Source organism: Haliotis rufescens, unplaced genomic scaffold, assembly GCF_023055435.1.
Source record: "Haliotis rufescens isolate VD_foot unplaced genomic scaffold, xgHalRufe1.0.p SCAF_2, whole genome shotgun sequence".
Lineage (NCBI taxonomy): Eukaryota > Metazoa > Mollusca > Gastropoda > Lepetellida > Haliotidae > Haliotis > Haliotis rufescens.
In genome coordinates, this window is record NW_025963890.1 from 55,139,723 (window position 1) to 55,154,359 (window position 14,637).

The window sequence follows — 14,637 nt, forward strand, 5'->3', positions numbered from 1 at the left end:
CTACAAATGTACTTTCCAAATAACATGTGATATACCGATACACATACATATCCCCGTGTCCTGTCTTGATCACGTGTTTTTAGATTTTAATCTGGTTTGCTGGCATAAACTATTATCATATATTTCCGCTGAATAGTCTGAAAAGAAGTATTCGAGCGCTCACTAAACATGCTTGTGGGTAATTTCTGGTGTCTGGTTTAACGTTACCAATGTTCTTTACGATCGCCTGCCTACAGTCAGGGGCCACATGAGCAATTCCACCTGACGACCAGCTTCTGTTTCACTCCACTGGGTGTTTTACGCAAACATACATACGCGGAATTTTATTTGCAACAGTTCGTTTATGAACAAGGGCGAGGCAGGCCCTGCTAGGAATCCCTTCACTAGAGAACTACACAGCATTGGCAAGACAGTGGGCTTCATTATCAGCTTAATTGGATTATATCGCAACATACACTCTCGTTCAAACTGTTCATAAAACAAATCATCGTAATATTTGAGTTATCTACCATTGCTAGAATAAATATTAAGCGGAATGCTGCTTCGCAGCGTCAGCGACGTGCGTTCTGGTGACGTGTCATATTTATGCTGAAATACACAACAGCTTTTCTCAACGCACGTGCAAGAATCTGCGTTGCACATGGAAAGTTGTTTTAATTAGCCTAATGAGTAAACGGTATTTATCTTGTCCATCGAGGAAGTCGTGTAAACGCGGAGAGTATCTGTTAAAACACACCGCGCAAGAAGATAAGGGCAGAACTGAGTGAGGCGGTCTCATGTAGTGCGGCGTCTTTTGATATAACGTCATCTAATTGGCGTCCTCAGACGGTGCACGAAGGGTCGAGGCTGTTGCAATAACGTTGATTAGGCGCGAACGAGTGAAGTCTGTCTTCAGATGTACCGTTTTTCGCAGGGTACAGATAAAACAGCAGCACCTGTGTGATATTGCTGATTCGTCACTTTTTGTCATCTTTGTTCTTCAATCACGGTAAGTGATTTCTATGACTCATGCTTGTTACTGAAAGACTTGTAGAGAATCTGTGTTATCTAATTGTTAATCACAAAGAATAAGAAGATAAACCTACTGTGTTTTAATATTTGAGGTCGTCTCACTGTATTATAGATGCCTCATATCTTAATTTGGAACGAGGGCTTTAGATCGATGTTTTCGTACGCAAGATTTATGTGTGAAAGGGTATGTTGATTTTAATGTATCAAATGGGATTATATACCTGATTTTGACCAATCAGAATAATTGTCGGGTGTCATATAGAATTCTTGTCAACTCTTGGGGATTCGAACCAACATCAGATCGCCCGTTGGACGAGCTTCACGTTGGTTCAGGTATTCATCGTGATAAGATACTGAGCGACAGTTTCAAACATTTGATGGAGAGGACATCAAGTATTAAACATCAATAAGTCGACAGTGATTATAGGGTTGTTTTATAGGGTTGATTTTCTTTTAACTCCTTGCACGGAGAGATTCCTCATTTTGGAATTTAGCATCAGTAATCGCCTATTTTTCAAAGTAGCTATATATCTAATATTTTCTGATCATATGAAAAGGTACACTTTTCGTCAGGCCTGTCAAAATAGTTGCTGATATTTGTGTTGAATTTAGAAATGAATAAATGAAGGGTTATCGAGTTAAATAACAATATGTTCATTAGCGAAATATCAATCAAAAATGGCAATTTTTCATTTTTCACCATTATGTCATTGAACAAGAGAATGATGTCATTGAACAAATGGGTGTTAGGTGCCACACGGTTAGGGGAATGAGCAAGGTTTAGGATAACAAAAAATAATAAAGACAGCGGTAAGAGGAACGAAATCGCTTTTTCAATGTTTCAGAACAAAGTTTTTAGATTACATTATGCAGCATGCAATTATATTATTTCGCATTTTTCTCGAACCATAAAGAAAATGTTAAACATCATAACAAAAGAGAATATTATTCATACATAATTGCCCGCTGAAATATACACCAAAGACGTGTGAGAAAAATGTCTATGTCAGCAGTGTTATCTTCAACAAGTCATTTGCGAAAGCCTCGTTAGAAAGTAATGTTTCACTTGCAGAACATCAACGTAAACAAACTGTGTTGTAATCATTTTTCCGGTGTAGTATCTTCCCAGATCATAGGTCGCCTTGAAATGTACACCTATTAGTGCCATAAGTCATCTGTCATGTCAGTGTCAAAACGAACACGTTCTGCACGTGCTGAAAGTGACAAGGGGTCGCTGTAATTACGGCACTGATGACAGAACTGTGAGGCGGAATGCCTGAGCCGGAAGAGGGAGGGTTTGATCATTTTTACAGAGATAGTATCAAAATTGAGATCTGTCATCATTTGAGGGGGGAACGTGTAAAAAAATGACAGGGTTCAAATTAAAGATGTGCAAGGTTCGGAGAAAGATCGGTCTCGTGAAGTCGGCCCGTGATGACACACGATGCCCTCTTGAACGGTGTAACTGGGATCTCGGCTGGAATGCGCAGCCGTGGACTCGGATTTGAACCAGAGATACATGTAGACATAGCATCGACGAGTGTTGTTGAATGATGTTAGCGAAGTTGGCTCGGGAACAGTTTTAGGTGTTTCTCAAGACCAGTTTTGAATTAGACGGTTATTATGTAATTAAACAGATGAAGACTTCCTGTTTTCTTAGCGTGAAGATCGTGACGCACAAGAACATCGTGTTTTGTTTCCCTCCCCATTGCATCCCATGTGGTCGACATTTTTTTCAGACATTTGATTAACCTGCAAACCGTATTTTTATTGTGTTGGAATGTCACTACGACCAGAGTCTATAACCAAACTTTACTTCTTGGTGATTATTAAAACTTTTTAAAATATAAACAGCCCCGATCGTCCTCCAAACACTATTTCGAAAGTCATATTATGATTACCTTACTTCACATTAACTTTTAACCTATATGGTTGCAAAGGAGCAGGGGGTAGTCTCGTGGTTACAGAGTTCGCTCATCTCACTGAAGGCCCGGGTTCGATTCCCGACATGGGTACAATGTGTGAGGCCCATTTCTGGTGTCCCCCGCCGTGATATTGCTGGAATAGTGCTAAAAGCGGCGTAAAACCATACTCACTCAATCACTCACTCAGTAATACTGTAATGTGCTAAAAGCGGCGTAAAACTATACTCACTTACTATGTAAATGTGAACCATATTAGCAACCTACCAAAATAGAAGTACCTAGTTTTCTTTGACATGAAACAGGGTGATACCACGGGGCATGGTTACCCTGTATATCAAATAATTATACATTGTGGAAGAATGATACCGATTTCTTCAGGAGGGAAGTAACATAAAACACAAGACCTTCGGAGCATTCTGAGATTCCACGCGGACAAACACAACAGACCGTTCGGGTAACCTTTTCCAGGTGATACCTTACCGTAGTGTTGTGCCTCGCTTCATTTCACATTCCTCATATGCTAACATTCTACTCCAGTTGAGATTCCCTTCCCCAAGCCCATCACCTCCCCTGATCCGCTTCTTCATCCAATCCTCTACTTCGGGGCTCTGTGTGGACCATATGGTCAATATTGATGTATCATGGGGTTTTTCAATATTGACATGGCATTTTGCGATACTGACCAACCGTTTTATGTTCTTACTGATAAAATCATGTCCGTCAAAATGTAAAATAAAAATGATTGTTTGTTTGATTGTTGTTTAACGCCGCACTCAGCAATATTCCAGCTAATGACGGTAATCGAGTCTAAACCAGACATTCCAGTGATTGACATCATGAGCATCGATGTACGCGATTGGGATACGATGACATACATCAACCAGGTCAGAGAGCCTGACCACCCTATCACGTTAGTCGCCTTTTACGGCAAGCATAGTCACCTTTTACGGCAAGCAAAGTCGCCTTTTACGACATACATTGGGTGCTGAAGACCTATGACTGAGAGCAGAAAGACACATGAGTGAACTGATAATCTGAATCAGAAATGTAAAACGAACTTTGTCATTGACGTATACCGTTTTTTAACAAACGGTTTAAATACATAATGCATTTTTATATTCCTTTCTCATAACTTTTTGCAAATTTGTGTTGCGACGTATCTGACACTGAGATTTTGTGTATTCATCACGTGACCGTAGGCACAATTGCAAAAGGACTAATGTATGCGCAACCGTAACAATTTTCTTTTGATAATAATAACTATACAATTATATTTCAAATTTCCCGGGTCTTATGAAAAAGACTCGATTATCGATAAAACGGCATGCTTGACAACTGTTTATTATAATAAAAAGTGTTCCTCACGCTTCATTTTTGTTTTGAATTTAGAAAGTATACAAAAAGTCCCTCCTTCCTCAATTTTGAGAAACATACCTCAGAGAATAATTCTGTATGCAGCCTTAGCAGCACCTGCAAGTATATCATGCTCGTCGTGATCCCAGCAAGATTGCTAAATGACATTTCCTACACTTACCTTGACCTCATCGGGGTTAGAATGTATCTTCAGCGACCCAGGCGACTATCGGGATCGGGTGGTCAAGCTTAGACTGACATTTAGTCCTAGAAATACAGTTATCTTACGTTAAAATATATATCTACAAACTATATAAAATCCAAATGACGCCGGAACAATCCTTACTTTTAAGCCGAGAGCTGATGCAATGTAGACTTGCCAAATCATTCTCGACTTCAGTTGGACTTTTTTTAATTCATTCTCTTACGTCTTGGAGATAGACCAGGTCAGGTTTGGTGATTTGGTCGACACGTGTCATTCTTTCCTAAATGCGTAGACAGATGCTCATGTCGTGGATCGTTGCTCATGATATTAGTCACTGGATTGTCTGGTCCAGAGTTGATTATTTACAGACCGTCATATAGCTGGAATATTGCTGAGTACGGCGTTAAACAACAAACAAGCAAACAAATATAATAGACTCCATGGACACATAAACAGTTGGACTTGTATGTCAGGCATGCAGGAGAACCTCCCAATCAATATATCTTGGATTCTGTACCTTTCATGTATTAAAACGCTAACAAACAGAGCCGGTATCTTCAGTCACTTAAACTGTGTGTATCTTCATAGTGTGCGTCATGGCCATGGCTATAGATAAACACAACAGATAGATTATACCCAGTTATCTTCAAACAATCACAAATACGCATACAAGGTGGGATACATCTGTTTCGAAGTGAAAGAGTATTGTACTTCAAATCAACGAAATCAATACCCTTGCCAACATTTTTGGAATAGAGAACCAAGATTTCCTCGAAGGAACCGGCCATTATGGGGTAGGGTTAGAAGGGATGTGGGCTAGGTCCAAAAAATCCTTTAGGACCCGTGACACATTATTTTATTGAACACCCTTGTCAAGGGGACGAGATACTGCAAAACAGGACAATACATTATTTTGTCAATCATATACGGGAAAAGAATATTATCAACCAACCCCACCACCCACCGACGAATGTCGAATAGTCGGCCCCCTAAATCGTGTGTGATTTCATACAACCATTGCACTCTCTGACATGGCTTGAACTATCAAACAGAAGTAGAACTATCTATCTGGGCGCACGTGTGATTGGCATTGATAAACTAACATGCCTCTTATTTGTTGTTTTAGACGAAATTGACTTCTGCATGTCGGTTTCACTTGACCTACACGTTTTCGTCATTAACATCCACTCGGGCAAATGTTTTGACATATTTCCCACCGAGAAACAAAAGTAAGTAGATTTAGAGAGGTATAGTGTGGATGTATTCTGGTTGTTGAAATAAATATCACAGACTGTGATACCTTAATATTGTTTATACACCTGGGCGAGCAGATCATACTAATTATACCTTTCTGTTTTGAGCGTCGGTTGTAATTTTCGGGAAACAGGAAAATACGTAGTGTGTTTTTCTTAATGTAAAATTTGGTAAAATTAAATCGCGCATTGCTCGAGATAGTAGATAATCGTGTAATAAAGTGTTTGAGACAAGCGGGACGCTGACATTCGACATGGAATTTATATTCCAAAATTGCGATAATTTAAACTGCTGGGAAAATATGGAAGATTGGATTTGACCAAAACATTATCGAAAGGCTACGGGGCTGAAAACCGGAAGCCGAAACACTGCAAATGTAAGGTACAAAACATAAGTACCATACCCGTATAAAACACATCACCATCGAATAACCGTGCATTTCTTGTATGTGTCACCTTTTGCTACCAACAAAGATGAGTGTATACATTCTTTTGTCCAGCAGTGTAGGGGGTAGAAGTATAATGTGTGAATAGTGTATTTAAGCAAACACCTCACTAACATTAACAAAATATCACTAACGAGCGTTAACATACAAATAAGTACTTCTTGGCATCAGGGTTGATTTAGGGACTTCAACTACTTTATTCTTACTGTGCTCAATGAAAGGCATTGAGGTGACTTGCTTCGCCTAGGAGGTGATAAATAACTCTATCAATGAATAAGATTATGCTTAATGTGTTCCTTATTTTACATATGGTAAATGAAGTGCCCTTCGTTCTGATACAAAAATCCCTCATTAAATATCAGAAAATGAATACGGGACAAGCAGGAACCTGGTCTCAAAATGCCATGCACTCAGTAAAGTATTTTTGGTTTGTTTTTCGATTGTGAGTAAAATCGACACTGTGACGCAGTTTGGCTTCAGAAGAAAACATGTTTGCTTTCTTAAGGCATCTAAACTGCATCAAGGACGAACACATGCACTCACTGAACAAAGCTATGCATTTCCTTGGCATTAGATGCTTTGAAAACAAGACTGGCTAATTTCAGCTTCTTTTATTATCGCAATGAGACCTTTCAGTTGAAGTACTCGTACCGTTATGAAGCAAGCGGTATTTTGAATACGTCCGTCAGGTGTTTCTGTAACTGTAAAACGTATAAAAGTATAACGGCATCTTACCTTATAATAATTTTACTGTTAAGCCTTTTTCATGCTATTTCATTCAATGCATTTACAGTTTTTGAATCGTGAAACATGCATCATAGATTGGCCATTCTCGTATGAAAGCAATTTAATATATTTAGCGAAATATAGTATCTTTGTTTAACAAATGTGGCTTTGTTCGAGTTATTATTCAATCCTATGGCCTGCCTATAAATAAATGAAGAGCATGACAGGAAACAGGACTACAGTTACATATACAACATGTTGGCTGGCATGCTGTAGACATGTTTCTCCGCATACAGTGTTTATTTCATTTGGTTGTCATATCAACATACTGCCATTCGTTTCTACACTGCTTAATGCACACACGGTTAACACATTCGCCTTCGAGTTTGCCATCAATACAAAAACGTTTTTTAGACACCTTTTTATATCACAGAGACTCTCTGGTATCGCCACACATGTACACTGCCGGGGAGAAGACAGTATACACTTGAAAACTGTATTTGACCACAAAATTACAAACGTTAACAAAACGTTACTAGACTGAAACCAGTCGCCGAAACACTGCAAATTTAAGGCCCAAAACACAACGATGATCTTGTTGGTTTCATTTTCGCCACCGTCAAACACGTGTGTTTAATTTCTTTTGCCCGGCATTTATATTGAAATATTTTCAATGTACACTGAACCGCCTCCGTGGTCTAGTGGTACAGCGTCCGCCCGGAGTGCGGAAGGTCCGGGGTTCGATCCCCGGCCGCGTCATATCAATAGACGTTAAAAGATAGTACTTGTTGTTACCCTGTCTGGCGCTCGGCATTAAGGGGCTAAAACAAGGACTGGTCGGCTCGGAGTCAGTGTACTGTGTCTGAGTGGGCCTGCGGCATGGTATCGCTAGCACTATAAATCGGCATCAGTCCGGACTAGTACAAGCAGCCACACAAACACATACACGTACATGCACGTCGCTACATAAGTGCAATAATCTTGGACGCGACGTTAAACCGAATTTCACCTCATCTCACCTCAATGTACACTGATCGAAAAGACGGATTGATATCCAGGAGATAACAGTCAGCACGCCAAGTATGTGTGTTCATCATGTGAGGTGAATGCGTCTCCACAGCGAGCTGATGTAGATGGGTGAATAAAAGCGATAACTTCCCTCCATTATCATAACATTCGGACTATATGATAATCATCTGTTTATAATGATGATATCAGATTGTTCGATAAAAGTATCCGGCCATGTGGGTGGCATCCGTCACAAACACATGCAACGGCAAGCCAATTGTTCACCTGAAAAAAACGGGAACATAAGTCAAAATAGGGAATTGCACCAGTCATCATTTTTGTCATTGATGCGTCAAATACCCCAGCCTCGAACAGTGTCCTCCGTGTGTAGGGTAACTGTAATATACCCGATAACCAGCCTGCAGATGGGTACCAGGTAGTGTCTAATAACAACCCGGGGACGTCTCCTCAGGTTCTCTTCAGAGATTGACATGGCGTTTGATGGCGATGACGTTTGCTGCACAGACTGCTTACTCCAGGGTCTGGTGCCTTTGTTCTGTTCAGCGCGTAACTTACCTAACTACTGCTGGTAAAATTACAAAATTCCGATCTAAATTCTGAGGGAAAAACATATTATTAAAGGGGAAGTGTACACGCAAAAATCACTTTCTTTCTTTTTCTAAAACAAAACGCAATTTTAGAATTAGTTAGTATCTGTGTTTGAAAATATACGCTCATTTTTTTCACAGTGAAAGTAGGAAGCTCACAATAGTGTTAAAATGATATGTCGTTATGAGGCCTTCGTTTTACGAGCGAAATAGGCCTGAGTTATCCCCCTTAGATTATGACGTAATTGGTGCCAATTCAACTGGGTCCCTGTCTATTCTCAACGCAAAAGATATCAAGGACCAGTTTGCGGTAAAACAACATGGTCTACGACACACTCCGGCGCAGTGGTGACTCAGCATAACACAATTTCTGGCTGGCATCTGAGACGCTAGAATCACAAAACTGTACCTACACCACGTGAAGCGGCTCTAACAAAGCATGATGACGTCATAATGTTTATCAATTGGCACCAATGACGTCATATTGCAAGGGGCATAAGCCATGGTGTTTTTGTTATGGAAATAGAACACTTGGTAAATGTGAAAAATATAAATCGTTTTAATGCAAAAAATATGTTAATTAAATATGATGTTTTTATATTTTTGTCTATGACACTTCTATGTTAACACTTTTAATGTGGAAAAAGTACAAGAAAAATTGGTTCATTTCCGTGTGAACTTGCCCTTTAACCATCTCCACCTCAAATATTCAAATACTCATTATTCGAAAACTGGAATCCAAATCCGAAACGAAATAATTCCACAAGCTGTCATTATAAAGACCGATAATTATGGAAATGAATATGTGTTTATTAATTCAGTATGTATTTCTATGTCTGTAGATCCTGAGTAAGATGTGGCAGATATTTGCCTTTGGGGTGGAACAATTGCCGTTGCTTCAGAAGGTTGGCTCGAAAATACAAGTATCCGTACCTGACATTTATATGAATGTATATGCATTTCTAAAATAAACGGTTTCACAATGGTTGTAAATAAAAGCGACAAAACCCTTTCCATATTCATAAGAAATCTCTGCAAAAGGCAGAGTCGATTGTACGATTCTGACAATATCATAAGCATGTGAGTATGAATCATTATCAAATAGTAATGACACCAGGTGTTCGCGAAAAAGTGAGCTTATCTGCCCCACCGGTGGCACCCGTCACAAACACACGCAAGGGCAAGTCAATACGAGTATGTTTCATGATTGAGATGTGTATGAGTGCTTGTAACATATAACCATTGCACTCAATTGTGATGGAGAGTAAAGCAGTGAATGTATATCGTTCAGTGGATTTAGTTAAAGTTTTTATATGACTAAATATTTGTCACGAAATGCATCAAATATGTGGCTCAATTTGAGTAAGTGAGTGAATGGATAGACATGTGCTCACAACGTTACAGATTTCCGCCATATTTATTGGCAATGATACGGTCACGTGTCGACAGTAAAGCATATTGACTCAAAGTCAGGTTTAATAATTTACGCCAGTTGCTAAAAATAGAATGGGGATTTTCCGGAAGTTGTATTCCCAAGTTGTTCAGATGTTTCCGTTTTTTGGAACCTCTAAACGTTATTGTAGCTAATCTTTCGCTATGTAGAATCTGCTTTTGTCTCTTTATTACATCATAAAAAAACTATATAGGCTTTTAATATAAGGTCAATACTTGTTTTTATGGACCATAAAGTGCACGATGGACCTCGGACTATCAGTCAATATCGCATTTTTCGGGTACATTAAAACAGATGGGGGCCTCATGTGAAGTATATCACTGTATACTTTCACGACTAGTACGTAATTGAATACGAACCATCCCCGTGAAGATCCGGGGTAGAATAGGTCTTCATGCAGCAACACATGCTGGTCGTTAGAGGCGACTAACGGGATCGTGTGGTCAGGCTCGCTGACTTGGTGGATGCATGTCATCGTATCCCAATTCCGTAGTTCGATGCTCATGACATCAATCACTGGATTGTCCGGTTGTGGTTTCGATTATTTACAATCCGCCGTCATATAGCTGGAATATTGCTGAGTGCGGCGTTAAAAAACAAACACACAAAGTCTATGAACCAGACATTGTGGTCCTATGACATAATGACACAAACAGTCATTAACCATTCGATCCCGAAAGCAGGGGGGCACGGGTGGCCCAGTCGTCTAAGGCGCCGCGATTCGCTGTGCAGAGTTGCGTCCCTTGGGCACGCCCGAAACCTATGATTGTGGGTTCGAATCCCGGTTGGCCCCGATTATGTTTCTAGGTTTGTCAGCACCATACCCGTGCTCGTGGCTTTCACCGAAGTGGTAAACGTCTGAGACATGCATCACTTCGGGCTTTCCTCCCACATTAAGCTGACACGCCGCGATATAACTGGAATACTGTTAAAAGCGGCGTTAAACCCAACTCACTCACTCACTCACCCGAAAACAGATGACTCATACGAACACCAAGAGTCCTAGGAAACTGCCCCGGAATTCCCACGCTGTTGTAGAGCTTGGGTATACGGGACAAAGTCATGTAACACATACCACAGGAAATACGGTACACGTCTTCCCGATACCTCTGTCCCGACAGTCGGGAATACAGTCGACGAAAGGTGTAAGCAGAGCGGAGAATTAAATTACATGAAGTGAAATTATCTGGAAAACATGCTTCTGTCTCTCGTTCAAGACCAGACCTGGGCTCTTCGCGTGTCAAAACCCGCGCCAGAGAATGTTCCAGATATCATTCCACAATAGCCTAGTCAAGTCGTCATAACAAAAACCTCCCCAAGACAAGGCGTGTTTCTTTTATTATTCAAGCATTATTATTTTTTCCGGATTTTTGCCATTTGTGAGGAGTCGAGTTGGCATATTTACCGCGTGCCTAACCAAACCCCCAACACTGTTTTGGAATTCTCGCTTCTGGAATGAAGGAAAAGCGTTAATTAAATCATTGATGTCGATCTGATTATGAAGGTTTTCGGAATTAGGACCAAGTCGTTTTATGTGCAGTTTGACTTAACAATGCCGTAATGTTGTTTACAAAAACGGGGAACATGTGTGAGGTGTATGTGTAATAGACCACGGAAAGTTCATAGGTTACGAACGGGTTATTAATATACCCGAAAGACTTGGGGACCGACCATGTAATATCCTGCGGCGGCAGGGTGAGAGGCAAGGAGTTTTCTTTTCGACATGCAAGTATTTTTAAAGGGATATAACCCATCAATTTTCTTCAGCAAAACAAATTATTGTTCAGACCATCCAATAATCGGTTTCCTATTTTCTTTGCTTCGGACAAATAATTGTTTTCCAGCAGATTACTTTTGCGAAAACATGCAGAGATGGCTTCTTGTTCATGTATGCTTGAATTTACTAGGGACTGGTTAATTGACTCTGGCAGTAGATAATTAAGGAAATTGAGCAAAGCACCTGAATAAGTATCTACTAAGCATCAGTAGATAATAGAGGTAATTCATCATAATAATCTCATCATTAATATTCCGCTTGGATAATAATGATAATCACTGTCATTTGTAATCGCTTTGTGAAACGCATGTGATGGTTTATAGGCAAGTGAACGAGTCATAATGCTTTCAGATCGTTTCAACAGCGGCCATATACCGATAATTGGTCTCTGGTCGCAAATAGGTATTGATATCTTTTGGTTGCATTTGAAATATATCAAATGGATCACCAACATGAAGTATATTTTCAAGACGCCATGAATTCCGGCGTTTATTATAAACATTTCGCTCCGATAATGCGAGGGATACAATTATAATGATAGCCCTGCGATACCGCGCCCGCTGTGGCCACGTGCACAGCACGTGGGAGCACTTGACAGGTTTTCGCTCGGCGTTTTTAAACAATATATCTTCATTTGGAATACAAACATTCCATTATCAACATGCAACATTGATTTTGGCACATAGTTGATACCCAGCATCAATATTTCGTTTATCCTTAGATTTTGCCGTTTCATCATCCGGTTCATCATTATTTTCCTTTTCGCGGACACCATCAGCAACCTGATCAGGAGGAGAAACTCTACATTACAGCTGCTCTCTGGGGATGTTTTTTTAAAAAGTATTTTCATTCTATTCATAATTTATTTTTTACGTTAAAATTGAAATTTATTGGTTGCTTCTCCAAACCGCCTACTGTTTCCATATCCAGTGATATGATAACCACTCCCCGGTCGATGTACATTTCAACTAATGGATATATCTCATATCGCGCATGGGGCCGGGCATGGCCCATCAGGTGACGTCGAGATGACATCACGTGTGCTTGACAGATAACACAATATTTAATTGCCGAAATACGACCGAGGGGGTAGTTCTCCGGTGGGCGATGATTACAGTGTATTAGACACCCTAGACATCGGGCACTGTCGATATACTGCACAGAGTAAGGCTGAATGTTGTTTTGAGATAAACAAGAGATAATTGATATATCATTTATGCTTGTAGACAAACAGGCTAAAGAATTAAAGGTTAAATTTAGAAAAGTGCAAATTGTTAAAATTCGCAAGCTTCAGCAATAAGTCGCCCACACTGTTGTACATTTACAAAGAAACCTCTTTAGTCTGGGCCCTCTTTACTCCGAACCTAAGTTTCCGGTACGTCCATTATATATCCAAAGGAACATTATTCTATTATAATAGCATTAATACGTTAATCCTGGAACCCTAGCTTCCGAGCGATCTTGTTTGGAACGTCCGTTATATATATAAAGGAACATTATGCTATATCCTCAAAACGTTACTCCGGATGATTTTAATTTGCACCGTGCAGTCCGGATTAACGAGGTTTGATTGCACAGTGAAACCTCGTTAAGTCGAACTTCATTGATCCGATGCATAGAGTTTGTGATCCCTGAAGAGTATCGATACTTTTATCTGATATCGGTGCTACGTTTGTCTCAAATGCGGATTATATTCGCTGGTTCATTTCACAGTGCACGCGACAAAGATGACATCAAGTCTCTACTTTTGAGCTGACGCCTTTGAAGTTGTAAACAGCTGTTCACATGTACATTTCATAGTGCACGTGACAAGACAGCACACAATTGCTTAAAAGGCGTTGCAGTTATTAATGTAACCAACTATTGTCATATACATTACATTTTACAGTAACAATTCGTTCATTCTTGATGCATCGTCACAAACGATGTAACCATTTTTTGTCGAATGACAGGTATCGCACTAAGTAATTGACATGTGTGTATTTCAGATGGCCCGGTGACCGCCAGTGACCCGCCCATCCAGTCAGGATGCACATGTCCGGTTTGTTCGCGTCCTCACTTGTCATGCTGCTGATTGCAGCAGTCGCCTACTTCGTCTCCCTGGCAACGACGTCATGGTCAACGTCGGGCAAGGAGCTGGCGTTCGGTATCTGGAACTTCTGCTTCTTTAGTTTGATGGAAGGGGAAAAACGCTTGAAATGTCTGCCGAATAAAGCTGGTAAGTGCGTATACAGTGATGTCTCGTCATGTTTGTTTGATATTTAACGCCGCACTCAGCAATATTCCAGCCATTTGACGGCGGTCTGTAAATAATCGAATCTGGTCGAGACAGTCCAGTGGTTGACATCATGAGCATCGATCTAAGTTATTGAGATACGGTGACATAAATCAACTAAGTCAGCGAGCCAGACAACACGATCCCGTTAGTCGCCTCTTGTTTGCTTGTTTGTTTTTTTGTTTAACGCCGCACCCAGCAATATTCCAGCTATATGACGGCGGTCTGTAAATAATCGAGTCTGGACCAGACACTCCAGTGATTGACATCATGAGCATCGATCCACGCAATTGGGGTCGATGACATGCATCAACCAAGTCAGCGAGCCTGACCACCCGACGCGGTTAGTCGCCGCTCACGACAAGCATAGTCGCCTTTTAGGGCAAGCATGGGTTCCTGAATACCTATTCTACCCCGGATCATCACCAGTCGCCTCTTACAGGGATCTTCAGTGATTTCTCGTTATGTCGAACTCTTTGAACACGACCGCAGCGGTTAAGACGATGGCACAGGATCGTTATTGTCACAATGCTATAATCACGTCACTCCACTACGGATGTCTCGAACAGTTCGATGGCCCCAGTGACTTTGATTCCC

General features: G+C 40.5%; 1 protein-coding gene across 2 annotated transcripts in view; it reads left to right on the forward strand.

Annotated features, from left to right (window-relative positions):
• Nucleotides 1–14,637, forward strand: part of LOC124140922 — a 33,576-nt gene that overhangs the window by 10,273 nt on the left and 8,666 nt on the right. Inside the window, exons 1-2 of one of the 2 annotated variants that reach the window (XM_046508773.2) lie at nt 878–988; nt 13,754–13,983. In XM_046508773.2, coding sequence (XP_046364729.1) covers nt 13,794–13,983 — 190 coding nt within the window. In that variant the 5' untranslated portion in view covers nt 878–988; nt 13,754–13,793. Of the gene's footprint in view, nt 1–877; nt 989–13,753; nt 13,984–14,637 lie in introns of those variants that run through there. The other variant, XM_046508764.2, reaches the window with a different exon arrangement.